Here is a 26,288-nt window from a genome sequence, read left to right on the forward strand (position 1 = left end):
TTATAGCTAGCTATCTAATAAACGACTTCATGATGGTGAAAACCTATTTTTAATGGGTGTAGGAGCTCCTAAAAATACCAGTGATGATATGTCAGTGCTTTGTGTATGTTGACTATGTTCATTTACAGAAACAAACAAACAACAACAACAACAAAAACACACAAATTGCATTACGTGATACATTTTTATCTGAAATCTTTTAAGGTTTTCATTAGCTGAACTAATTGGTTGCTAGGAAATGTATGCCATCAGTGGACTGGTTTGCGGATTGGATTAACTTGTCTGTGGGAGTTTGATATTTCTATGGTAACAGTTTCTTCATTCTGCTGTGATATTTGATCTGTGTCTGATTGTCTGTTCCTTTTCTTCCTCATTAGTCTGCCTTAATCACAGTGAATGAGCCCAGGGGCAGAAATGAATTTGTGCCGCTCACTCTAATTAGAGAGAGGGGAACCTATGGGACGGTCGTCATAACTTTTGAGGTGAGTTTATCCAAAAGACTTCATACAGTAGTCTGTTGGATTAAACTGAGAGGCTGTAATCATAATTTATTGAAGTGTTTGCAAAAGGGGAAGAAGGACAAAATACCTACATCTACATTAGGTAGATCTGTTTCATAAAAGGGATTCATATTAACCGTCATATAGAAAATACTGTAATTATCTGACTGTTTAATTGACTGTTTAACGTTAAGAGGTACTAGAGAAAACCGAGTATATTCTGTCATTTAGAAAGGTACGTGAGGCAACATCAGTATGTATTACTGGAAAATAATGCATATTAAGTATGTAAGAAGTGTCTTATCTAAGTTTTTTTAATTTTTTTAAAAAATATTTATTTTACATACAAATATTCAAGTGAGTCTTTAATGATTATCCCAACTTTGAACTGTGAGTGCTCAGGATTTGGTGAATTTCTGTATCTATAATCATCTGTATCTTGATCTCTATCTTGAATCCCCTGCAAATGAAGCTTTTGAAATAATTAATCATGTTGAATACTTATCCTGTTATTTACATATGTGATTTGAATGTGATACAATTACTGACTTCATTGCTTTCTTTTTCTTATCTAGCTCAGACTCTATTATTTACTTTAAAATTATATATAAAATCTTTCATATAGATATTTCTGTACTAGTTGCCTGGTCCTATAGGGTAAGGCTTTAATCTAGACCTCAAAGCTTTAGTCTAGACCTGTCAAAACCAGAAAAGCTTTGCACTGGATTTTATTAATACTAAATATAGCATGAATAGTTAAAGTACTGAATATGATTCTCTGTGCAATTTTTTGCAAATATGTTTGTTTTAAGGTACAGTAAATCTTACTCTCTGGACAATTACTTAGGTCTGTCTCACATCATTATATATGTATGTTGAAAAATAATTTACAAAATGTTCTAAAACCAAAAAATCCCATATGACCTTTAAGAGGCTTTGTAGTATTTTGAGTTTGACTGTTAAATTTAGTATCTTTAATATCACAAGTTAAGATAGAAGGGACACAAAACCAGTAAGTACTATTACTTTGTCTTGGAATTTATTATGAAATACTATTGATTCAAACTGAATTTGCATGAATATCCTTTCTGTAATATGAAAGAGTCAGTTATGCATCAGAATATACTAAAGAGTCCCCATAGGCCTATATGGAAGTAGTTTTCTTCCTCTTATTCTGGAAATACGGGATTTCTTCAGAGTGGTTGTTCTGACTTACACTGTCTGCCAGAAAAGAGCAGATTTTCACAACTGAATGTTCATGTAAGTTGTAAGTTGGAGATGGCTGAACAGATAGTCATTTGTTATGCAAGTCACACTGCATATTGGTTATTGTACTTGCACTGGATTTGTATTCCTGCTTTATAGACTTCTCATCAGACAAATCAATTCTTTGCAGATAAAAGATGGTCCAAACCCAGCTGAAGAAGACCTAAGTCCAGCTAAGGGAAATATTACATTCACACCTGGGAGATCAAAGCTGATTTATAATTTAACAGTGCTTGATGATCAGGTAGGAACAAGCTGACTTCATCTTAGGCTTTGATACGTAGAAGGTTAACTGAAGTTCTGGAAAGACTTAGAGTAATAAGTTACAAAAAGGCTTGGCTTAAATAAGGTTAAAAGCAGTTCTATTTGATGAAGTGATGTTAAATTTTGGCTCTCTGGTCTATTATTTTTACTCTTTCCAAGCTCCCTCTTTAATTCTCATCAGTGAATAGTTTTAGTTTATGTGCATATCCTGGCTGAGCAGACATGTTATCTTTGTCACTAAAGAAAGAATATTACACATTGAAGATTCACAGGGAAAAGGCAGATTCAAAAATATTTTTTGTCGTTGTTTGTTTGTGTTTTTTTTTTTTCAAATATGTTTCAGGGTAGAAACATATTTGAAAAAATCCTAAAAATAGATGAGATTCCTGAAACAAACATGCAGTCTTGTGGAAAGCATGAATACTAGGTGATAATTAACATTTTTCTGTTTTCAGATTGGCCAATTGAAAAAAAAAAACAACACACACACAAAAAAACCAAACCAAAACAAAAAAAAACCACAACATAACTCATAGGTTGTGAGGCTTTCTTTTTATCTCAGAGTAAACAAAACATTCTTCTAATTTGCAACTTGTGATTTTCCTTTTTTCTTACCTGCACTTTTCTTTTGTGTTTTTCTTTTCCTTTATAATAAGCTTAAGAGGGAAAACTGAGACATCAAAATAAGTATATATGATACAAAACAACTTAGTAAGAAATTCATAAGAAAACAATAATGGTGAAAGGTGTGTGTCTCAGAAGTGAGCACAGAACTGTAAAGCAGCTTGTTTCCTTTTTACTCTTAGTTATAAAAAATGTCCTTCCACATTTCTACTGATACTCTAGTGTTAAGAGGCTGTGCCAACCTGGGGTGCTGAAGTGTAGAAACATCTCTTTCCAATTCAATGTAATATTTCAGTGACTTACACACAGAAATAAATTATTAGGGTCTTTTCTCTTGGGAGGATGTGATTTTATTTATTTTTATTCTGAGAAATGCTCTCAAACTTCTGTTTCTAAAAGTTTGATCTGTATTTGGTGTGTCTAGTCAACGTCTTTCCACTCTTTGAAAGTCTTTCACAAGTGTATGTGAAAGATGAATTTTGCACAAAAACCTTTATTGATGATGATGATGATAGAGTTCACAAGAATCCAGTAACACTACTGTCAGAACTTAATTTGAGCTTTTAGGATCTGAGTTAGGGAAACCAATGAAACAAGTATTTTTCTGAATTGTGCAGCCTTACAGAAGGTAGGGGACTGCAGTTCTGATTTCCACAGCTCTGCATTTATAGTACTTTTCCTGTGCAGGTTTCCTTTTTAAGTATAATTGCAACTTTAAGAGAAAATTAAAGAGGCAAGGCAGCACTGGAAATCATTTATACTATTATATTCGAAGTTTGACTCGTGTATTTATTGGTCAATCATGATGTAATTGAAAGCTCCACAATGCCTTATTTATGTAGGATACTAAGATTTTATCTGCAACTAAAATGGCATGTACGTTCTGACTGTCAAATGCGTATTTTTGTACTGCAAGACAGTATATGAACTAGTGAACTAAAACAAGCGTAAGTTAACATCAATTTTAATAAGATAAAATAGGAAATAGTAGTGTAGGAGAGAGGTGACAGAGAGCTTGCAAATCTCACGCTGGAAAAAAAAACAAACAACCTGCATCAGTCAATAATATTATGCAAGTTTAAGTGCCACAAGTCAAACAAGGGACAAAATTGGCCTCAGCTACAAAGACAGCGGCGTGCATACCCTTTGTGCCCTGAAACAGGATCTAAGGGTGGCCAATTAACAAATGTGTAAAAAGAGAAGAAATATTGGACCACAAGGAATTCTGAACTTTTTTTGCTCAGTAAACAGAACTACATGGAAAGGATTCATCAGCCCTATAACAAAGCAATGCCATTAGTAACACATAAGCAATTTTGTTGTGGAATTTATCTCAGAAGCAAATAATACTGTTTTTTCTGAGAGTCCACAACAAGAATGAGATGTGAGGATCTTATGTAATATTTAAATATTTCCTTCTAATCTCTCTGTATTAATAAAATAATGATATTTTCCAGTTAAACAGACTTAGCCTATCAAGACTGGGGAATAAAATGTAATAATATAAAGTAAAAAATATTAAATTCTGCAATTCAAGGCTTATAAACCCTTCTTTTTTGTCTGCTGCATCAGTTATTAGAGACTAAAGAGCTAAAACTAAAGTGCAGTTCTAAACAAACCACATGTAGAAATGCCAAAGTCTAATTAATAGATAAGCATCAGCAAGCACATTCTCAGAGCTGTGACTGAAGCTGTGCTGGGAATGTGAGTCTGTCTGAAAGTAGGAACTGTTCTTTTTCCCGTTGAATAGGAACAAAAGGGCCAAGGTAGGTTGTGTTCATATGTTGTTCCTCTGCTCTTTCAGGCATGCATAGATGTAAAATGGTGTTAACATCAGCAAATAAAGATGTCAGACTAAATAACTGTCAGGAACACTTGTGTCCAAGCAGAGCAACTTCCACAAGTTGAGTTTGGATCTCCTCACACTCTCTAGTTGGAAAGATAGAGCTTCATCTGATTCTTGCCTAGTTTTTGTTTGCCCTTTTTTTTTTTTTGTCTTTTCCCACTTTTTCATATTTCCATAGCATAGAAGTATGTCTTAGAAAATGGAAACATTCAATTTTGAGAAGGGATTTTCAAAGTTGCAAGCGAGTTTCTTTTTGCCTGTTTATTTTAATGTGAAAAGGGTTGTAATGTTTATATTATTTCCCTTTATTGCTAAATATACATAACATATTTCTAAGTAAGTGTTCTGCATGTATTTGAAATGGGACTTACACCCTGTTGCTACTATTATTTTTCCAGATACCTGAAAATGATGAATTGTTTGTTGTTCATCTCAGGAGTGTGGAGGGAGGGGCTGAAATCAACACCACAAGGAATTCTGTTCAGATTAATATTAAGAAAAATGACAGCCCTGTGCGATTTGCTCAGAGCACTTACATGGTGCCTGAGGAAGTCGAAATGCTCACAATTCAAGTGATTCGTGGTAAGGATGACAGTGGAAAATTAATTGGACCTGATGAATGTGAAGTCTCCGTCAGTTACACCATCATAACTGGGAATTCAACAGCACATGCGCAGCTCAATTTAGACTTCCTAGATCTTCAGCCAAATACAACTATTGTCTTCACACCTCTAGTTCATGAAGTATATATGAAATTCAAGATCCTTGATGATGCCATACCAGAAATTGCTGAGACCTTCCAAATTATGCTCCTTAAGGACACGTTACAGGGAGATGCTGTTTTGGTTAATCCATCTGTTGTTCACGTCACCATCCAACCAAATGATAAACCCTATGGAGTGCTTTCAATCAACAGTATCCTGTTTACTCAAACTGTTATCATTGATGAAGACCAAATTTCAAGGTACTACAGATCTTCAAACAGTATCTCGTCATGTTAAGGGATTTGTTTGGCACTGTAAAGCATCCTTAGGATTTCACTGACAGTAATTATAAAATCAGTAGTGAAAAATTAATATAGAAATCACCTACTGTGTAATTATTATAAACGATATAGAATTTTCAAGGGAGAAAATGTCTAATTATGCAGAAGTATTTTAATATTTATGAACTATATATGAGAACTGTAAATATTTAATGACATTATCAAAATACTGAAAAACCCTTAATCTAAAAGATGGATCAGTGAAGTTGTGATGCGGCCACACACCCATTCATACAAGTGGAAAATATATTTCAGGCTTCCTTTCCCAGTAAATCTTTGTCTACACTGTATTTAAAGTCAGTCTCTGGTTAAAAAATGGTGGTGAGTGTCTTCTGTGAAGTACTGAATACCCATAGACTTCCAAAAAAGTTAAATACATGTAATTTTACAGATAAATTAAAAACAAATCTCCACACAAATCTTTACAAGCAGAACTAATATCTATACAATATTGCCAGTTTTAGTAAAAATGTCCACTGCTAGCTAGTGATGGTGGTTCATCCCCAGAGAAAGAGGTAATGTATCAACCTATGATTTTATGAACAATTTCTAGTATGTAGAGCCCAGCACTTCAATATTCACTTTTTTTTTTTTCTTTCTTATACACAGATACAGGAAACGTGACATTTCCATAATCACAAATATTGATAAATTATATTTCAGTGCATAGGCAAATAGTTGAGTCACTTTATTTTAAATAAAATCATTATTTAAACACTCATGCCTGACAATTGTATTTTGATATAGTCCATAAAACAGTGTAGAAATTTAGTTGAGAAAAAGTTTTCTGAAATTTAACATCTTTCCTGAGAAAAAATATAAACATGCCAACTTTCCTCTTCTCAGTATCTTTCTTACTGTAAACAAAATAAATTTTAACTAATGTCTTTAGATATATTACTCATGTCTTTATGTATATTATCTCATGAATAAGCAACCTGAGAAAAGTCTACTTCTGTGGTATGATTTCACAAATTTTAAGTCCTGACTCAAATGTCAGTAGCAGCAGTTAATATCGATTCCACTGAAGTCAGTATAAATCTTCCAGGGAACAGATAGCTAAGTAAACCGATATTAATTATAATTGCATGTTACAGATTTTTATTTTCATTCAAAACCACAGGTTTGAAGGGATCACGATCGTAAGAAATGGTGGAACACATGGAAATGTTTCTGTGACCTGGGTCATAACTCGAAATAGCAGTGATCTGTCACCTGTGACTGCAGACCTTGTTCCAGAGACCGGGGAGATACATTTTGATCAAGGACAGATGCTGGTCACACTTTCACTGACCATTATTGATGATAACATACCAGAAGAAGCAGAGCCCTATCTTCTGAAGCTCTTAGCTCATACAATACAGGGAGGCGCAGAAGTCAGCGAACCATCTGAGGTAAGTTTGATTTCAGAACTTGTTTTGAGGAGGTGATAGATAATAATTAGGGAGTAGGATTAGGATTAGGATCCACCAGTTTTGGTGGATTGGCTAAATTGAAGTAGTTGTGCTTGAGTTTAAGTGAAGCAAGCTGATGTATTCTCAGTATAAAGAGCCACATCCAAAGTCTTTGGCTTAACATATTTTATAAGGCCAGACCTATTTAATGCAGTAGCATTTAGCTTAGAATATTCCCATCATAAATATCATTGCATAACTGCTATCTTGATTGGTTGCTTGCTAAGAGAAGGTTGAGCATTTATTTTCACTTGCTTATTTGCTGTAGGTACTGGAATGTTTTACACAGAGTAACAGCTTCAAGAGGATGGCTTAGTGATTAAGACTAACCTCTGAACTTTTAAATAAGGGGTAATTAGCATTACTGACAATTCTGTGACTCAGGTCCCTACTTTGCTTTTTGAACATATGATTGGAATGAATTTGGTGAATTAAATGATTTTTTCACAGTCTGAAATATATTCAAATTATTCACTTTGGCTGCTGAACCAAAAATCAGTTATTCAAAGCTCATTCTGACATAGATGAGGCATAGCAGGAAAGTTGCTGCTATCAGTGGTGTGCTGCTTGTGCACAAGCAACACTTTGGGGCTGTCAATCTGATTTCTTTCTTGAGTGCCAATTCACTAACGATAAAAATGTATGATGACAGTCAGGACATACTTTCATGAAAACGTGAAAACTGTGGTGTATATTAATTGTAGCATTGAGTAAGTGATGCTGTTTTCTGTTTTGCAGCTTTTGTTTTACATTCAGGACAGCGATGATGTTTATGGCGTAATAAAGTTTTATCCTTTGGAGAATCAGAAGATTGAAAGTAATCCAACAGGACGCTTTTTATCCTTGAGTTTTGTAAGGGAGAAAGGAACAGTTGGAAATGTGCAGTTAGTTTATACTGCACTGTATATTCCAGCTGGAGCTCTGGATCCTGAGAGAGCAAAAGATGGCATTCTAAATATGTCTAGAAACAGCATCCTCCTGTTTCCAGAAGGAAAAACACATCATACTTTGAGTATACCAATAAGAAAAGATGCATTTCTTCAAAATGGTGCTCATTTCCTCATACAGGTATCTCAGCTGTTTTTTTTTTGTTTTTGTTTTTTAGCTTATTTAATATGAGGAATATGATTCAATAATTGATCCTTCCCCTTGACTGTAATTTAAATGACCATTCCTGTAAAAAAAAAAAAAGTGCTTAGCTCTGAAGCAAAGATTTTCTTATTTAAAAAGACATCTTTCATAACTATGCTATAAAGTTTTCTATCCCTAATCATTAGTAATTAAACAAATTTTAAAACTAAAGAGGATTCAGGTACTAATCATGGAATTTATCAAAATGAGATCAGCGTTGTCTGTTGCTTGCCCCTTGAAGCATGTTTCTGCTTGGCCTCTGACTTGGAACGTGAAAAAAATAAGGTTCTTAAAATTAAATTACTGAAGCAGGAAAAATTTCAGAAATGACATGCAAGTAAATGTATCTTGGGCTTGATACAGGTCCTTCTCCAGCAGGTCATCCCCCAGCCTGTACTGATACTTGCGGTTGTTCCTTCCCAAATGCAGGACTCTACACTTGCTCTTGTTAAACCTCATCTGGTTTCTTCCTGCCCAACTCTCCAGCCTGACCAGGTCCCTTCCAACCCCTACAATTCTGTGATACTGTGATCTTTGCTCTTCCAGCTGAACTATTCTAAATTAAAAAGGGTCAAATATACATTATATATTATATGTATATTATATTGCATTTATATATAAATTTGTTAGGAGAACTTACTTTTTTTTTTCCCTGTATAGTTTTCTTCACTTTTTTCTTTCCTTTTTTTTTTCTATCTCAATTTGTAAAAGATAACTTTTATCATCGTTGAAGGTGTTGATGTTATATCCATGAATTTCAAATTTGCCAGGTTTTATATTTTCCTTATAGTCTACCAAAGACGTTGTAATCACTTCTAAGACCTTTGAAAGATTTCCTCCCTCCACATCCTTCTCCCTACATTCTCTTACAGGAGGAATAATGAGAACAAAAAGTTTTGCCAGAATTATATTGTTTATCTAATATGCAATTTTATTTATTTATTTATTTATGGCATTCACAGTTAGATTAGGAATTGCCTTCTGAAATACTAGAACACGTTAGTATGTTTTATGATTGCAAGAGGTTTGAGAGATCCACAAAATTCTTAAATGTCTAATTCCATGTATTCAATGTTTTTTTTTTTTTTTTTTTTTTTTGTCCTTTGACTGTAGTCAAGACACACATCTGATAAATATTTCAGAATGTTCAGTCATTCCAAGCACTTTGCCTGGATTTTCAAACTGTAGATTCCAATCTGTTTTTTTTTTTTTCTGTACTTTCTCCATGAACTATAAATAAAATCTTTGTTTGAAGAAATTAAATCAGAGGAGCTTTCCAGCTCAAATAATTAATTTAGAAACTCACAGAGAAGGAAAACACCACTATTTATCACTGTGACAATCCTTCTGCATCGTGAATAAATGATAATCTCAGTGAACATGTTTAGAATGAGTTGTACTTAGGCAAAATAAAGAATTGACTCAGGAATCAGCAGAGAAGCAAATGAAACTGTAGGATGAATAAAGGTACAGGAGATAATGTTAATGTGAGATATATTCCTTAGTGACACCTTCAATTAAATAACGTGCTGTAATCAGAGATGCGGTTTTTGGTATAGCTAGGAAGATTAACTCTGAAAATTAAGCTCATAAACTAATTGTTATTGTTCAAATAACTATACATTTTTTTCTCTTTGTACTGGTTTCCTTTAAAAGGTACTAAAGGAAACATTGCAGAAAGAGTAAAATCTCTGTTCTTTATTGATTATTACTTTATTCCAAAGGTACCATACAGGATCCAAATACAGCATACACTTTAAATAGAGCAAATTGTTTTGGCTGTGTAGTATTTCAGAAAGTTTACTGAGCTAATAACCGCACAGTGGTGCACTTTCATCCTGTTAATTGCAGAATCGGGGCCTATGCTAGGAGAAAGCTCAGAAAAGAGGAGAAACAAACAGTGCCATCATCTGTTCTTCAGACTTTTGATAACAAGTTGGAATGGTTGAGAATCAGTTACTAAATACAGTATTTGTAAAACATTTCCATCTATCATCAGATAAATGTTCATGCATATTTCTGGGTGTTACTCAAGCAGTTGTGGAACAAAATATGATACAGCCCACATATTTATAGAGTTTGGTTTCAAGAACTGTAAGACTTTAAAAATCATCTTTTGAAATGGTGAACCATGATTACTATATGAATTTAAGAAAGGCCACTATTTTATCCCCAAAAAATAAAGCTTTACTCTATGATAACACCTGATAACTCCAAGAAAAAATGTCAGTGGGAGTTTATGCCCCAGTGAAATGTTCACAGAAATATATGCAAATCTGTTATGGAAACATTTATTGTAATGATGCATGTAGACAGAATCACATGGAATAAATAATATTTAAAGGAAATAATTAAACAGGCAAGTTCTGCTTTCCTTGGTGTGTCACTACTGGTGCTGGGCTTAGCGAGTGATGCTTCCCTTTTAAAGAAAAGGATGAAAAAAAATCTATTTCCTCTTAGTATCTATAATCTATCAGAAATGCAGTGACAAGTAAAATACAGTTTTGAAATACTGTACTGAATTTAAATTCTTAATGTGGCTCTGGTAGTTCTTAGATAGAGAATTCCTTAAAATTTTGTGGAGAGGAAAGAAAAGTGGATTATTATTTGGCTGTTTGATCAAGGGCTGTAAATTATTATGACTTCAGTGATTTCCCTAGATTTTTATCAATGCAAGACACAAAAAATGATGTTAGACAATTGCCTATGCTGCTCATCAATGACTGTTGTTAATAGCTCTAGTAATGTATCAGCTGATCTGGAACAGAGTCTCTCTCTCTGGCTTGATCTGTGTTTAATTACATACACTAACATGATTTGTCTGGGAGGTGTACCATTCTGCTGACAGCTCAACAATATCCACTTAATTTCTTTGACATGTCTACTTACAAATTTTTATAACAGCAGTGCTATCAGTAGGAAGAATTTGCTCTGGAGATGTATACTTCCTTTATATGAAAATTACTCTGAAATGTCAGAACTGTTCTGACTTGGTGCTGAGGCTTCTTATTTCTCACTTTTCTTTTACTTTTTCCTACAGCTGGAAGGAGTTGAACTGGTGAATAGAATTCCTCTAGTCCCATCTGTGAGTCCTAGATTAGGCGAAATTCGAAATATTTCTTTGAGGATTACTCCAGATATTGCAAATGGAGAAATAGGCTTTATTAGCAATCTACCGATTATTCTTTCTGAACCAGAAGATTCCCCTGCTACGCTGGTAAGTAAGCCTTTTTATATTGTCTTTTGCTATGGAAAACTTATTTGGAGAAGGTGGAGTTTGCTGTATTCAGTGTAGCATTTGACAATTAATGTGAGGAAAAGCCTTCCTGTAAGTTCTGTCTTATCCTAAATATTCTCTTCTTTAAAAAAAAAAAAATGCTCTGAAATAATCTGTTACTGATTTCCAGAGAACTGAGATTGGTCTTTGCTTTCTGTGTAAGTATCTAAAACCAGTTAGCCCTTGATGCTCACACAGAGCAAAAGATACTGCAGTTAGTCTCTCTCACCAATTGCGAGCATAGTCATGTAAAGTAGGACTGAGACAAATCCTGAATAAGATAGATCATTTCCCATTCTCAAATTAGAACTGGCCAAACTTTTGTTTTTATTATTATTTATTCAAATAGTAATTTGCAAGGGAGTAATCGGTTTTGCATCTACTTTTGCAAGTCACAACAAATTAATGTGTTTCACAGGTTTCCATTGCATTGCATCGAGATGGGACTGATGGTCGAGCAACTGTGTTCTGGAGTTTGAAACCCTCTGGTCCCAATCAAAAGGCGGTAACACAGGATGATATAAGTCCTTTTAACGGCTCCGTGGTTTTCTTATCTGGACAAAGTGATACCACAATTAACATCACCATTAAAGCTGATGATGTACCTGAAATGAACGAAACTGTGTTATTAACTTTGGACAGGTATTGTACCCTATTCTCTATTCATATGTATCAGCTGCAGTACTCGATTTATGCATAACAGATTAGCACAGTGTTAATTACATGGTATTGCTTGCATTGTGTTGATATGTGTCTGAAGAAATAGTGGGCCCTTGTTTCAGACTGTGTATGGGTTCTTTGACTGGAGATCAATGTAAGAAACCATTTTGCATTTATTATCTAATGACTTAACTGTTTATATTTTCATGAAAATTCTGTATGCTATTTAGAAAGTTCTTTCAGTTTTGATCTTTTTTATAGCTCTTGGTTTTAACACTTTTTTTTTTTCGGAAAAATAATATTTAGTAAGATAATGGGAAAAACTAAAGTGAGAACTAAAAAGCAATGCAGAACTTTTTCTGTCAGAAAAAACATTTATAACTTGGGTGTCACTGTAGAATTAGACTTGCAGTTTATTTGTTTGATCTGCATGTTCAATATTCCTTGATAATTAGATACTTCTGTCAGCTCATAGCCCCCAGAATATCCCAGTGTGACTATTATTGCAGTCTTCTGCTAATGAGAATGCAGTGGGGTTTCTGAAGCACAGTGTTCTGGTCTCCCTTCTCATCTAGTGGAGGATTTTAGGATAACAGGCTGTAAGGGCCCTCAGGTGATACTATTATCTGCATGTGAACACTGTTCAGAAAACTTAAATTAGTTTATAATCAGGAGTCTTTTCCCTCTTTGAGTTACTAACAAGAGTGTCTTGGCTATATCGTCTGTCCTGCTTCCCACAGCTCAGTTACATAAGTAAATACAGAAATACCACCACACGTGCTCTTGTATTACCTCCTATTTGTCTAAGGTACATTTTCCACTTTTACTGAAAACATACTACAGTGGTCTGCCAGCACCAGCTTCCACACTGAACATCTACTACTTACATAGTCCTTACCTTATGCAGAAGAAGTATTTTTATTCTGTACAGGAAGCGTAGGCTAGCTCTTAGATATCCACAACAGATATCCACAGTGATTCCACATTAGCAAACAATAGGCAAGAAGCTCCTCACGCTGTTGTTGATCACTAGAAGATCCCATTTCAGAAAACATGGTTTTCGAACATCTTTATGGCACACAGGGAAGATGTTATTCCTTTGCGGGATTGGCTTGCTTGATTAAAAGGTGGCTGGTTAATGCATGTAGTTCAGAACTAGTTATTTTATTCTACCTTGGCTACTCATTACATTAAAAAGGCAATCCTTTTCAGAATAAAAACAGAGACTATTGCAAGCAGTTCTCCGCTTTCTTTCTGTGGGAGAAACTGGTTTGTCTCAAGGAATTTTTTTAGAGTCTCTGGCACAAAGGGGGAAACTAGGATTAGAAATGATGGTTCAAGTTTTGAGTGTAAGGTGGCCAAGAATGCAGAGTGGTATTGAGGTAAACAAGTAAGTAGATAGAAGTAAGCAGCATGAAAGGGTAACTTTTTTGATTCACGTGTGTGAAAGTACAGTTTTCTGCCATTTATCCTGAGTTACAACTGTAGGCTATACCTTGAAAATGGTGGCTGCAACAGGGATTGAACTGGCAGCTGAACAAATACAACCAGTGTTCTGCTTTTGCTGTGTATGGTGCAAGCCGTAGGCTCTGTTGATCATGAAGTGGATGGTGAAAAGTGTGCCAACAGTAAGCAGCTTTCCCACACTTGGCAGGGTCAGAGAGTGAACCGAGGAACAGGTGGTCTGTCCTGGAAAAAGAAGTAAGCAAGGAGGAGATAGAATCTGAACTTTTCTCTAGACCTTGGTAGCATCCCTCACTTCAACTAATTAGCAGAAGCCAAGAATGAAATGACTGCAGAGATCATCCTTTCAGTACTAGACATGACTCTTCAAATTAGGGTTGAAGGATACTGGCAGGGTTACGTGTACGCCCGTGCTATTGCTTTCAGCCTGGTTGGTATTTTGTGGACAAATAGAAGATTTCAGTTTCCGAGGCTGGCAGCCAGCACCTCACAGCAGTAGTGAATGAGCATGAAAACAAAGACGCACTGTGCTGTAGATGTGCTTGTACTGTTCCGTAAATTGTAGCATAAGTCAGCGAGAAAAGAAAGCATGTAAGAACTTTAATGAAACTACAGACATAGACATATGTTCATAAGCATTCAATGTATTGCAATTATTAATAGCACGGGTAAAATAATCAAAATAATTAGTTCTAACAAGGATGTATTATTTACGGCTTAGTGGTATTGTCAAGGCAGTTCAATTTTAAATAAGCTTTAAGTGCATCCATAACTATATTTTTTCCAAGCCATTAAAAACAATGTTATCCTTTCTTGCTTTATGCTCTCTATACTTAGACCACAGATATTAAAACTAGCTCTGAATTTTGTCCACAAACTGGAGGAAAATGTATAACATGAAAAATATGATTCCAAAGAACACAGATGAGTAATGATGAGTAATGAAGGAGCAAGAGAGTCTTGTATCTGCTGAAGCTTCTTTATATTTTCTTTTTTTAGGAGCAGATTCAGGTTGAATGCCTGCCCTATCTGAATAGGCCTGAATTGAGACCAAGCATAAATAAAACCAGATGTCTGTAGTGAAATCTATGTGAGAAAGGAAAGACCTTGGTCTTCTTGATGAATGTAGGTGGAACAGGCCATGGAAATTGTGTGTGTGCTTTGTGAGAGCATATATGCATACTAGGGCTGTTCATTTTACCTGGTAAGCACAAACAGAAATCAGTTTTTTTTAAATCTGATTGCTGTTTTTTCCTTCTACACAACGTAATCTCTCACTGGCAGTTATCAGCCCCCCAGTTAAGGTGCAGACAGCTATCAGTTTGGCACCTGGCACAACCAGAGGGCCAGAACCTGCAGGGTATGTGGGCTGGGGACGTGGCCTGTGTTTGTGCTCATGAGTGAGTGGTGGTGAGACTGAGAACTTGGAGACTTTGGGATCTGGGGATAAATCACTTTTATTTTGTGGAAGTGATAATCAACAAACAGACAACTGTTTAGGCAGTCCTTATGCTCCAGCATTTTTTGAGTCTTAACTCATGGAAGTTAGGATGCCAGAACAGATCCATATGCATATGTTACGACATAAATCTCATTTACTATATATAATAAACTGAAGCAACGTTATTTGAAGATTTTTATTGTTCTAGTGATTTCTGTGATGGGATACAGATTTCCATAGGCTGACATTCTGTCATCAGTTTATGTGGAAAATGATTAGACCTATGAGTTATGAAGTAATTTTTTGAAAATTACAAATGTAAAATACAGACTTGACTATTTCACTGTGAAATATCTGGCAGTTTTTAAACATTTTTGGGTTTTAGAGGTTGCTACATGTCAAAAAGTTAGAAAAGCATAGGAGGGCCATTTAAATCACTGTGTAGTGTTGATGGACAGGGCTTAAGGGTTTATGTGTTGTGGGTTACTCACTGCCATACTGCTTAATGGAGCTAGGATTTTCTCCTTACTTGGTAATTCCCTTTGGTTAGTGTCTGTTTCAAAACCATATCTATCTTACTTATGTAAATTTTCATAGAATCACAGAATAGCTTGGGTTGGAAGGGACCTTAAAGATCATCAGTTTCCAACCCCAGTGCCATGGGCAGGGATGCCACCCATTAGATCAGGTCGGCCCACAGCCTAGTCCAACCTGGCCTTGAAAACCTCCAGGGATGCCTCAAGGGTTTGATCAGACTGCGTTTTAACGGGGAAAAAGTCATTTGAAAATAGTAGAATGTTGAAATGAGTGCGCTGGACACCTACTGCTTGTTTTCATTACTTCTCAAAATAACAACATATCTCTCCTGCTATGACTCAGAAAAATTAAAATAGCCTCAAAAATCAAATAAATGATGGATTAAACCTGGAGAGAAGGTGTTTCCTCTGATGAGAGGCACTATGGAAAGTCTAATGTGGCAAATCCTACTTTAATGCAGTTCTTTAGAGCTAGAGCCTGCCTCTAATTAAATCAGTAGATAATCCTGAAAAAATTGAAGAGGGGGTGAACACTGAATGCAAGCAAATTGAGTAATGTTCCACAAGCAATTTCACTTCCCCCTTTTTGAGATACCCTGATAGAAAAGAAAGTCTTTTAGAGAAGTGTGGTTTAATAATGACAGCCGTGTAGATTCACAGTGGAAATTAAGTTTCTCATGTGTCTTTCAGAACACTCAGGTTCTGCAGAAATTTCAGATTTTGTCAAAAGTTATTAACTTCAAAGCTATTTTTCATTTATTTATTTAATTATTTTGTGGTTCTAGTTAGTTCTTAACATTGAAATTCTCATGGTACCTTAAACTTAGTCAAAACTCTAATTTCTCCTATTTTCTTGTACTGCATGTTTAAAAAAGTGTAAGAAACATTTTGAAGCTCCTGTCAGTTGTCCTAATTCATCTGTAGTTCTTGCTACATAATAATTATGATTTTTTTTACTGAAAGAATTTCCCTAATGATCAGTCATTTCACATTAGTCTTGTTGTATAAGAAATGCTTTACACACTTTGAGGTTGTATTTCTTTTGGCAGCATCATAAGCATTGCCAGGGTTTACTGTCTGTGACGATATGAAACTTCATGTCCATACATAGCCATTTTACAGGAAAAAATAAGCTGAGGATAAAAACAGGGAAGTGGCTTTCCCAGTGATTGGTATCACCTTATTCCTGGTCAAGAGTTCTTTTCACTAGCTGGAGGAGCTGCTGGCCACGGTTAAGCCACCATGTCAAAGCAGCTGTTTTAACTTTTATTGCTGCTTCTGAATAGCCCTCTTTGTCCTGTTTCCATACTGCTGTCAGAGGAACACCTAAAGAGCTGGTTTCACATACCACGAGGAGTGAAACGGGACTGAACTGGACCCGTGTAGTGTCAGGCAGTCTGGGAGCATCTCCTCCGTGGTGTAAGGGTGGTATATGAACGCCCCTCTGTTCTTCGAGGTTGGAAGTGCACGTGGCAGGGGATGGGGCTGGTGTCCTGGCAGCTCTCTGGTGGCACGGACCCTGTGTCCAGCCCCGTAGCTCCTCCGGGTCGATCTGAGCTGGCTGCTGGAAGTATTATGCAGCTATTTGCTGAACGCTTCACCTTGCCTGGTTTAGCCCTGTATGGACTTAGGTTTAGCACATGAAGAGTACACTGAACCGAAAAGCAAGCATTTGGATTAAAAGGATAAAAGTTTGCAGGATGTGAGTATGATAATTGCATTACAATGTAATTGTTCAAAACAATAGAATTGGGATTTTTTTTTTTTTATTATTCCTAGAAAAAAGTAAACCTGTGAGAATACTTTACAACAAACATTTTGGATTTAAATTTAAAATGTACTTTCCTAATTTATCTTTGTTCTCTTAATTCTTCTTTTTTTTTTCAATACTATTTTTTAAAAATTTCTTGTTAGGGATATGCATTCTATGTTATGAAAAGTTACATGTATATGCCTTAGAGTATAGATATAAAGAATACTACTGAGTGCACCATTCTTCGAATCACAGAATGGCTCAGGTTGGAAGGGACCTTAAAGATCATCCACTTCCAACCCCTCTGCCATGGGCAGGGATGGCACCTACTAGATCAGGTTGGCCACAGCCTCATCCAACCTGGTCTTGAATACCTCCAGGGATGGGGCAGCCACAGCTTCGTTCATTCATTGTTTGCTTAACAGCATCTTGGAGCTGGAAACCTAAACCTAGCTGCTTCTATTAAGTTTCTGCATAGGATGTTTTATGACTTTTTGGAGAAGTAACTAACATTACTGTGCCAGGGCAGTGATAGCGGTCTGACCACTCATGATATCAGCCAGAGAAAAAAAATGACCAGATAATAAATAAATAAACAAACAAACAAACAAATAAGTAAATAAATAAAAGGATCCAGGTGTTCAAGATGGGGTTTGTATGGAGAAACCACCTGAACAATGTTCTTTTTTACCAGTTGATGGACTGAATTTTACTGGTTGCTTCCTGACCTGAAAGCTGTCTAGGTTTAATACATATCAAAAGCTCACTTGATATAGTGATTCATTTTTATTTTCTGTTGTAAATTATTTTACTAACAGCTTAGCGCTATAATTAAATTTTAGCATTACCAACTCTGGAATCTTCTCCTTGATCTTTTCATTGTGTTAATATTTTGCTGTTTTTTGAATGCTTTTGCATGTTTCTGAGGGAAGGGAGAATGTCTCAATATATACCTAGCTTCAGTGAATATCAATAACAAATTTCAATTAATTCAGACTTCCTATTCGAAAGAACGTCTGTGAATGTATTTACTTCTCAGAATTTAGAGTGAACTCTTGTCTGTATTGAATTCCAAATTTAAATTATTTTTGAGATTAGTGGAGCCCAATTATCACCTTACAAACACTGTTTTAATCTGTTTTTGGTGCTTTGATAGACGATACAGTTTTTGTATTTAATGTATTTTTGATTAAGAAAGCCAAAATACATGATTACTATTGCAGAATAATGCTGCCCTTTTGACTGACTTCATGTGGCAGTTTTGTTATAAATGCTTGGTTGAAACTTGATTTAATTTTTTAACCTTTTGATTAGCAAATACCTTTTCCTTTCCCCTTTTTCTTTTCTTTTTTTTGTCCCTTTATTTCCTTGTCCCCTCTTTTTCCCCTTTTTCTCCTTCTGCTTCTCTTTCTTATATTTGTATTTATGTTATACATGTATATATACTACTTTGGTAATCTGATTAACTAAAAAATTGTTGTAAATGAGGTTTGCTGTGATTTTGTGCCTAATTACTTTTCCTTGTGTACCCATCAGTACTCTTTCTGTGCTTATCTGTTTTTATCATTACTTTGTCAGACTGATGAAACACCATATCACAGAGGCACGTAGATGTATTTCCCTAATAAAGGGTTATAATCGTGGATGGCTGCTGCAGTTGTGATCACGCAGTCAGTAATCAAGCTCTTTGAGGAGGGCTTGGTAGGGAACACCTTGAGTGGCTCTTGACATGCTGAATTGGTCATGGGGTCACTCCTCCTAAGTGGGAACTGCCCACTTGCTGGCCTTTGTCAACAGGAAAATGCCAAGCAAGCAGGGTTCCCATAAAAAGAACATTATAAACTTTTGGAAAGTAAAAAGAAAGCCTTCTTTTTTTTCTTTTTCTTTTTTTTTTTTTTGTCCCTTTTGTTAGTTTTTTGTTCTTTTATAAGATGGGTAGTATTGAAATTTTAGTAAGTGGCACTTTCATTACTTTCTACATCCTCTTTTTTTTTTTTTTTTCCTCTGTGTTGACAGGGTAGAGACAGAAAGGTTTGTCGTGTTCTTTGGGTAAGTGCGGTGAACTGTTTTCTGTCCTCAGTGAATCAATGCTTTGTTTCAGAAGTGGTTGGTTTGGACAGAAACTGTCTTTATCATTTCTTTCCCCCCCAAGAATCACGTCTCTGCATCTCTTCAGACAACGCATGCTTCCCCTTTGGTGTTTCGTTTGATGGCATGGGGTTCTTGCTTGAAGGCATTTCTTTATGTAGGATCTGTGAATGATGAAAGTTATGAATGCATGGCTCAGTGTTTGATATTTGAGTGTTTCATGGAATAATGAATTAATTGTTTTAAACTGCTACAAATACAGTTTGCCCCAACTAAATGGCTGAACTGATTAGAGTTACAGAGTAATTTTCTCTAGTCAAAGACAAGGAAAGTTATCTTGATTTAGACTAACATGCATATAATTTATATAACACAGGTTATTTTTTCTACCGACTTTTTTTTTTTTTTAAACATGTAACAAACATGAGCACGTTACTCTATTAAATAGGTATTACCTATTTTGCATCCTGTACCCTGTCCTGTAGACTGTGCTACAACAATGCTAAGTTGTTTTTGTGTGTGTAGGTTCCAGTTACTTAAAACGTGCTTCTGGACACAGTTCTGGGCCTGATTTCAAAAACTGGATATAATAGATCACATTTCTTCATGAAATAGTGTTTGATAAAGTCTAGGTTGTAGCACAGTGAAAGCACAAAAATACGTACAGTATGCAGGACCACGATTTCATTGAAAAATACAATACTGACAGGAAACGTGAAAGATGCAAAGGAATCTAAGTACCTAAAACTACATGTAATAAATCATATGCAGACCATCAATCTGAAGGTGTATTCTTGATGCATCCTGCAATAGTGCTTCTCTGGAATTTTTAATATAAGAAATTTAAAATGATGAAAATTACTGCTTCTGAGGAAAGGCAAGCAAGTAATATGCAAGGTTCATTACTGTTATCAGATACTGCCCATTCCTGTCACAGAGTACGATCAAGATGGTGTAGGAGAAGCCCAGAGAGAGAAATCCTTTACTGAGAGGAATCTGAAGTATGCGTATTTGGTCAACGTACTTCATTCTTGCACCATTCAGCATGTGCTTTAAAGGAGTAATGAGAAAGGGGAATGAGTCTGAGCTACTGAGAGCAGGTCCAACATTTTGTAGAGTCAGACAGGGATCCTACAGGTAGTCTCCACATCTACAGAAGGCAGGCTAACACAGAGCTGAGGATGAAATCCATGGTATCGAGGGTCAAATTTCTGCCTCTTTATGTCAGTAGTAAACTTTGACAAACAAAGCAATAATGGAAATTTATGCTTTTCAGTGTAATCTCAGCATAGGTGATTTTGGAATTTCCTTTATACCTTGATCCAAGTACAAAGTAGTTCTGAATTTAACTAACTTTTTTTTTTTTTTTTTCCTGGCACTATTCTGTTTCTTTTCCTGTGTGTTGTGTGCATGTGTTATCAAAAACAGACAAACAAACAACAGAGTTACTAGCTATAAAAAGCTAATCAGAAACAAACAAACAAAAAGTTACTTCAGAGGCAATTATTTATTTTATTTATTTATTTATTTATTTTTTACGAATGGATAAAACATTCTGATGTTGTATCATTCTTAACTTGTTTTAATCCTTGTAGGTAACTGTTGGCTTTCATAATTTATTCATAAAATTTGTCAATATCCTGATCTCCTCTGTATGGATTTGCTAAACAGAGTTGCAACTTGAAAAAAACCTCTTACCTTCCTTTCTCAGGGTCAGTGTGGAAAATCAGATACTGAAATACGGGTTTACTACTTGTGAAATTACAATTTTGGAAAACGATGATCCTGGAGGAGTGTTCGAATTTTCTTCCTCTTCCAGAGGTCCCTACAGCATCAAGGTAGCTATCTGAGTAACGTCACTTAAACATTACAGACGACTTAGTTCTAACAGAGTGCTAGAAAAAGATTAATTTTATTTTTTTGCAGGAAGGGGAGTCTGTTGAGCTGCAGATTGTTCGCACTAGAGGAAGCCTCATCAGACAGTTTCTGCGCTACACTGTAGAACCAAGAGATAATAATGAGTTTTATGGAAGCACAGGAATTCTGGAGTTTAAGCCTGGTGAAAGAGAGATCATAATTACTCTACTGACAAGGATGGATGGGATTCCAGAGGTAAGAATTAATATTTTTCTCTCTTTAAATTGCATTCACATACATATTTGTTTGTCACTTACTAAAATATAGATGGTTTCACCTGTAAATACCAGCAATTTTTCTGTAACATTTGAAGGCTTTCTTTTTCTTAAGTGTGAGAAATAGATAGAGGAGGAGTGACTGAAAGGCCTATAAGATAGTCAAGCACCATATGAAAGCACTTTATATCAATACAAATCAGGTCTTGTCAGTCTTGCCTGAATATTCATTTCTCTGATATCTCTATTGTTTTGTAATCCCAGAAATCTGCACAATTTGAGGCATGTGTCTGTTGCTTTTCTCTTTGCTTTCTGCTTTTCTGTAGCTTGTTCCCTTTCCTGTGCATCAGCCATCCTGGATTCCATCAGGAAGTTTGCAAGGGTTTGATTTTACCACATTTATGTTAACATAAATTTTAGCTGCTGTGATTCAGCATTTTTTGCTGCCTTTACATGCACATTCCTATGCTGTATTTTGCATAAGCAGTTAGTTGTGTTTGTCTGATCCTGCTAATGAGCTGATCTAGGAGTAAGATGTCAGAAAGCCAGCTTTACAAAACATAAAGGTTTTAGGAAGGTTAATAATCTTTTTGTAGGGCCAGGTGGTCATCAGTCATGGATTGAAGGAGGGATGGAGGACCATATGATGAGGAAATCAGGGGATCACAGCAACTCCAACTTCAATTGCATAGGCTGCTGTAGAAATTCAGGTTTCTTTTCCCTACATACTCCAAAGAAAGGAGACATAAGAAGTCTGAACTCCACTACAGAAGCCAGGAACATAAGTTAATCTAGTAAAACTTAGGCACTAAAACAGCGGGTTATTTAATAGTTCCATTCCCAGTTTTTACTAGTTCATCAGCAGGCTGAGATAAAAGTATTTCCCTGCTTACAGCAGTATTATTAGACTAGGTAAGTCATCCTGCTGAAATGCTCAGGCAAAAACATACGAATTGTAGTGTCAGGACTAAAAAATAAGGAGGTCCTTTTATACTCTTCTATCTCCAAGAGTGGCCAAAAGCCACATACATGAGCAGGACATATATAATCACTTTCCTCCAGAATGCCATCCCAGCCTCCAATGGTGGGCAGTCCAAGGATGTCTGGAGTAATGGATGGTATCTTTGGGTGCCTTCAGATTTTCTTTCTGTTAATTGAAGCAGTTACGCTTTGAACGCAGGTAAGGTTTTAGCATCCATGACATTCTGTAGTACTGAACACCATTGTTTAATTGAATTGTATGTGAAGAACCAGTTCATGTGTGTTTCTTTACTGCTAACCACCAGCCAGTTTCACTGAGTTCTCCCCAGTGTAGAGTAATGCTGTTTTCTAGATAGATAAATGCAATATTTTTTTCTAATGTTCTCTGATACTTTTTTGAAAGTACCATGTCCCATTAGATTAATAAAGCCAGTTGATCAATTCTTTCTAAATTAGCATGCTGTCCATGGTTTAAAAATCTTTGCTTTACCTGTTACAAAGCCAGGAATCTTAAGAAGTCTTGGAGGAAAGAAAATTTACATTTCAGAGTGTGTTACAAACATTACTTGTGAAATTATGCGATTCTAAATTAAGTACACAAAATAAGTCCTTGCTTATAATAATAATAGACTTTTGGAGAAACTGATGCTTTTAGAGATAGAAAGTTCTAACAATTTCCTTTATTTGATAGCATTATACAAACGTTTATTGCATGTAGAATGTGTGTGATTTCATTTTAAGTTTGTATCCCTTTCTGCCTGATGGGGGACTGTGGACTATAGACCATTTTGTTTTTGATGTGGATGTTGAATATGTATTTTTGTTCTGACTGAGTTTCCCTCTTCTAGCTGGATGAGCTATATTCTGTGGTACTTAGTGGCTACAGTGAAATGCCAGGCAAGTTGGGGAATGCCACAATGGTCAATATAACCATTTTGAAGAATGATGATCCGCATGGTATCATTCAGTTTCTACCTTACGAACTAACAGTAACAATAAGTGAAAGCAAAGGAGAAGTCATCCATACCGGTAATTCCTTTTTATTAGAGTTACTTCTTTATCTGCTGTCTGCTTCTGCAAGTCTTATTTTCCCTGTTCTAGGATAACAGAAGTCTAGGAGACTTCTTACTAAAATCTCCACTCAGGACTTTACAGATTGGTACAATGCCAAGCAAGATGAGCAGCGGAGAGTGAAGTGGAGAAGTATGGGTGTGGAAAAACAGAGGGATTAACTGAGTAAAAAGGATTGCTAGAGAATTTTCCAGACAGGAGGGATGGAGTACTGATGTATGTGCAAAGTGCAACGTGGAGGTAGTAGCTCTGTTTGTGGAGAATGAAGAATGGGGTGTTATATAAGAGAAACATAGAGTTAAATCTTCCTATGGGTGATTTTAATTGATCTATTCAGTTATCAATTACTTTTACAGGCAAGAATTAACATGTGAAATTAAAGCAGTTTGCACTGCTTTAGTAATCTGTCTTTGTGTGTCCTTTTCTGTAGCACTCCAACATGTTACTGGTTTCATAAGAAGTGAAATTGGTTATTATTGTATTTCCTTTTTCTCAGTTTCAGATGTTTCAGATGTTCCTTTTTGATTTCTGTTGCTCTGAATATGCACACTGACTCTGTTTATGTTTTTTAGCTGTTTACAGAGTTGTAAGAAATCAAGGAAACTATGGAAATGTTAGTGTGTCTTGGGTTGTTGATCCAGCATGTACCAATGACGTCTATCCAGAGCAAGGGACTATTTTATTTGATAATCTGGAGTTTTCAAAAAATATCACCATTTACTCACTGCCAGATGAGGTAAACACTTTTACAGTGTTTTGGGGTGAGAATATGGGACAAAGAGTAAGTACTAAAACATTAGAGTATAAGGAGAAAAAAGGAATGTGTGTTTCTCAAGAGCCTAATAACTTGTAGGAAATATCAAAATACTTGGGTAGAACTGAGATAATGTCTGCAAATCATAGAGAAATTTCAGAAGCTGTGCATACCTCTAAACAAAAAAGGTAGAAGCTGAGAGTAATTGTACTGTGGTAAAGTTATAGGAAAGTTTGACTGAAACTCGTATCTTGATAACTGGAATCCTAATTTCAATCCTAATCCTATATGCTGATAAATTTGAAGTAATATAAGAAAGATTACACCTAATGATAAATAAATAAAGCTGTAAAAAAAACTACATGTATCAGAAACATAAAACTGGAAGGTAACTTTTGGGTCATCTGTGCAAGATAAAGAGGAAGGGACTTACTTACAAAAACTGTAGATGGATGATAATTTCTGTATAACTGTATGAATTATCATCCCTCTTGAGACACATAAGGACTGACAAATAAAAACAACACTCAGAAATCTCTGGCTTATTAATCCCCCTAACTTTTCATTTTAAATTCTTCAGTGTTTTGTATGCTAGAAATTAATGTCTTAATACTTTCAGGTGCCTGAAGAGGAGGAAGTATTCACCATCAGTTTATTCAATGCTACCGGTGGAGCCAGGCTGGGCAATGTAACCACTGCAATTTTACAAATAACAAAGAATGATGATCCCATTTATTTTGCAGGTTAGATATTATTGTTTATAAATGTGGAATACATACACTACCTAAAACGGATTTTTTTCACAAACCAGATCATTGCGAAATCGTAATCCCAAAAGAGCAAGTGGAAAAGCTCCCCAAACTTTTTTTTTTTTTTGTATTTAATTTATATTTGTTTCCTTCAGAACCTTCCCATTTTTTTGTGTGTGTCATTTTTCTCTTTGTTGATGTTGAGATCAGTTAGGAGGCAAGGTACAAAATATTCTCTCGTACCTGAATTATTTCCTACCTTTATCACATACATCTTATTGTTTCATTGAAGAGGAAGATCCTACTAGAGAGAATTAAGAAAACAGAGCAAATGCAAGCAACTCAGGCTTGAACTCAGACAGATTTGTTGCTTTTGTATTTTCAGAACCTGTGACAGTGAGTGTTCAAGAAGGAAGTGTTGCAAACTTTACAGTCCTAAGGAATGGATCTGCTGATGTCGCTGTTGTTGTCCAGTATATTACTGTTAATGGAGATGCAACAGCTGAAGAGGGAGACTTTGTTCCCAGTGGAAAGAACAGTGTCATTTTGTTTGATGTTGGAGAAAGGGAGCAGAATTTATCTGTGTATATCAACGATGATGATACCCCTGAAACTGATGAAACATTTTATATTATCCTTTTCAATTCTACAGGTAAGTCTTCCTTTTTTTTTTTTTTTTTTTTGCTGGCAATTTCTTAGTATCTTGGTCTTATCATAAAGCAATATTTAAATGCCAAGAATTATACGAATAATGTTTGCTTCAAGATTTTTATACAATAAATGCATACTGTGTTTGAATTTTCATCCTTAATTATTTTATTGGAAACAAAAATCAAATGATAGAGTTGATACTTTGCCTGCAAAAACAACTGGAGTGAAAGTCCCTTTTCAAATATAAATGCTCCAAATTAGATGGACTTCAATACAAAAACACAAAGCAAAAAAAAAAAAAACAAAATTTAGTACCCAACAGTCTTAGGAAAAGAGGTATTCTTTTAGTTATTTTTTTCATGCTCCAGAGTGTATTACAAAACTACATGATTTTTGTAAAAACAAACAGAACTGCCATATTTTGGAGGAAGGGTATGTAATTGCTCTATTTTATTAGTAGCGAAAAGTATGCATACATTTTTTTCACTCTGAGACTATAGTTTTAAAAGGCTTAATTTGCAGAAAAATATATGTCACAATTTACCCAGGGGACCACCTCTAAAGAAAGGATTTATTACCTTAGAAATAACGTATTTTTGTT

General features: G+C 35.4%; 1 protein-coding gene across 7 annotated transcripts in view; it reads left to right on the plus strand.

Moving 5' to 3' along the window:
* Positions 1 to 26,288, plus strand: part of LOC125181667 (adhesion G-protein coupled receptor V1-like) — a 94,164-nt gene that overhangs the window by 61,701 nt on the left and 6,175 nt on the right. For 5 of the 7 annotated variants that reach the window (XM_066985295.1, XM_066985294.1, XM_066985292.1 and 2 more), the window contains 14 exons: positions 378 to 482; positions 1,897 to 2,010; positions 4,899 to 5,464; positions 6,669 to 6,939; positions 7,738 to 8,067; positions 11,171 to 11,347; positions 11,826 to 12,049; positions 19,278 to 19,310; positions 21,061 to 21,187; positions 21,276 to 21,461; positions 23,311 to 23,491; positions 24,106 to 24,269; positions 24,907 to 25,030; positions 25,422 to 25,688. In XM_066985295.1, coding sequence (XP_066841396.1) covers positions 378 to 482; positions 1,897 to 2,010; positions 4,899 to 5,464; positions 6,669 to 6,939; positions 7,738 to 8,067; positions 11,171 to 11,347; positions 11,826 to 12,049; positions 19,278 to 19,310; positions 21,061 to 21,187; positions 21,276 to 21,461; positions 23,311 to 23,491; positions 24,106 to 24,269; positions 24,907 to 25,030; positions 25,422 to 25,688 — 2,869 coding nt within the window. Of the gene's footprint in view, positions 1 to 377; positions 483 to 1,896; positions 2,011 to 4,898; positions 5,465 to 6,668; positions 6,940 to 7,737; positions 8,068 to 11,170; positions 11,348 to 11,825; positions 12,050 to 19,277; positions 19,311 to 21,060; positions 21,188 to 21,275; positions 21,462 to 22,543; positions 22,662 to 23,310; positions 23,492 to 24,105; positions 24,270 to 24,906; positions 25,031 to 25,421; positions 25,689 to 26,288 lie in introns of those variants that run through there. The other 2 variants (XM_066985293.1, XM_066985298.1) reach the window with 2 other exon arrangements.

This window comes from Anser cygnoides, chromosome 31 (genome assembly GCF_040182565.1).
Source record: "Anser cygnoides isolate HZ-2024a breed goose chromosome 31, Taihu_goose_T2T_genome, whole genome shotgun sequence".
NCBI lineage: Eukaryota > Metazoa > Chordata > Aves > Anseriformes > Anatidae > Anser > Anser cygnoides.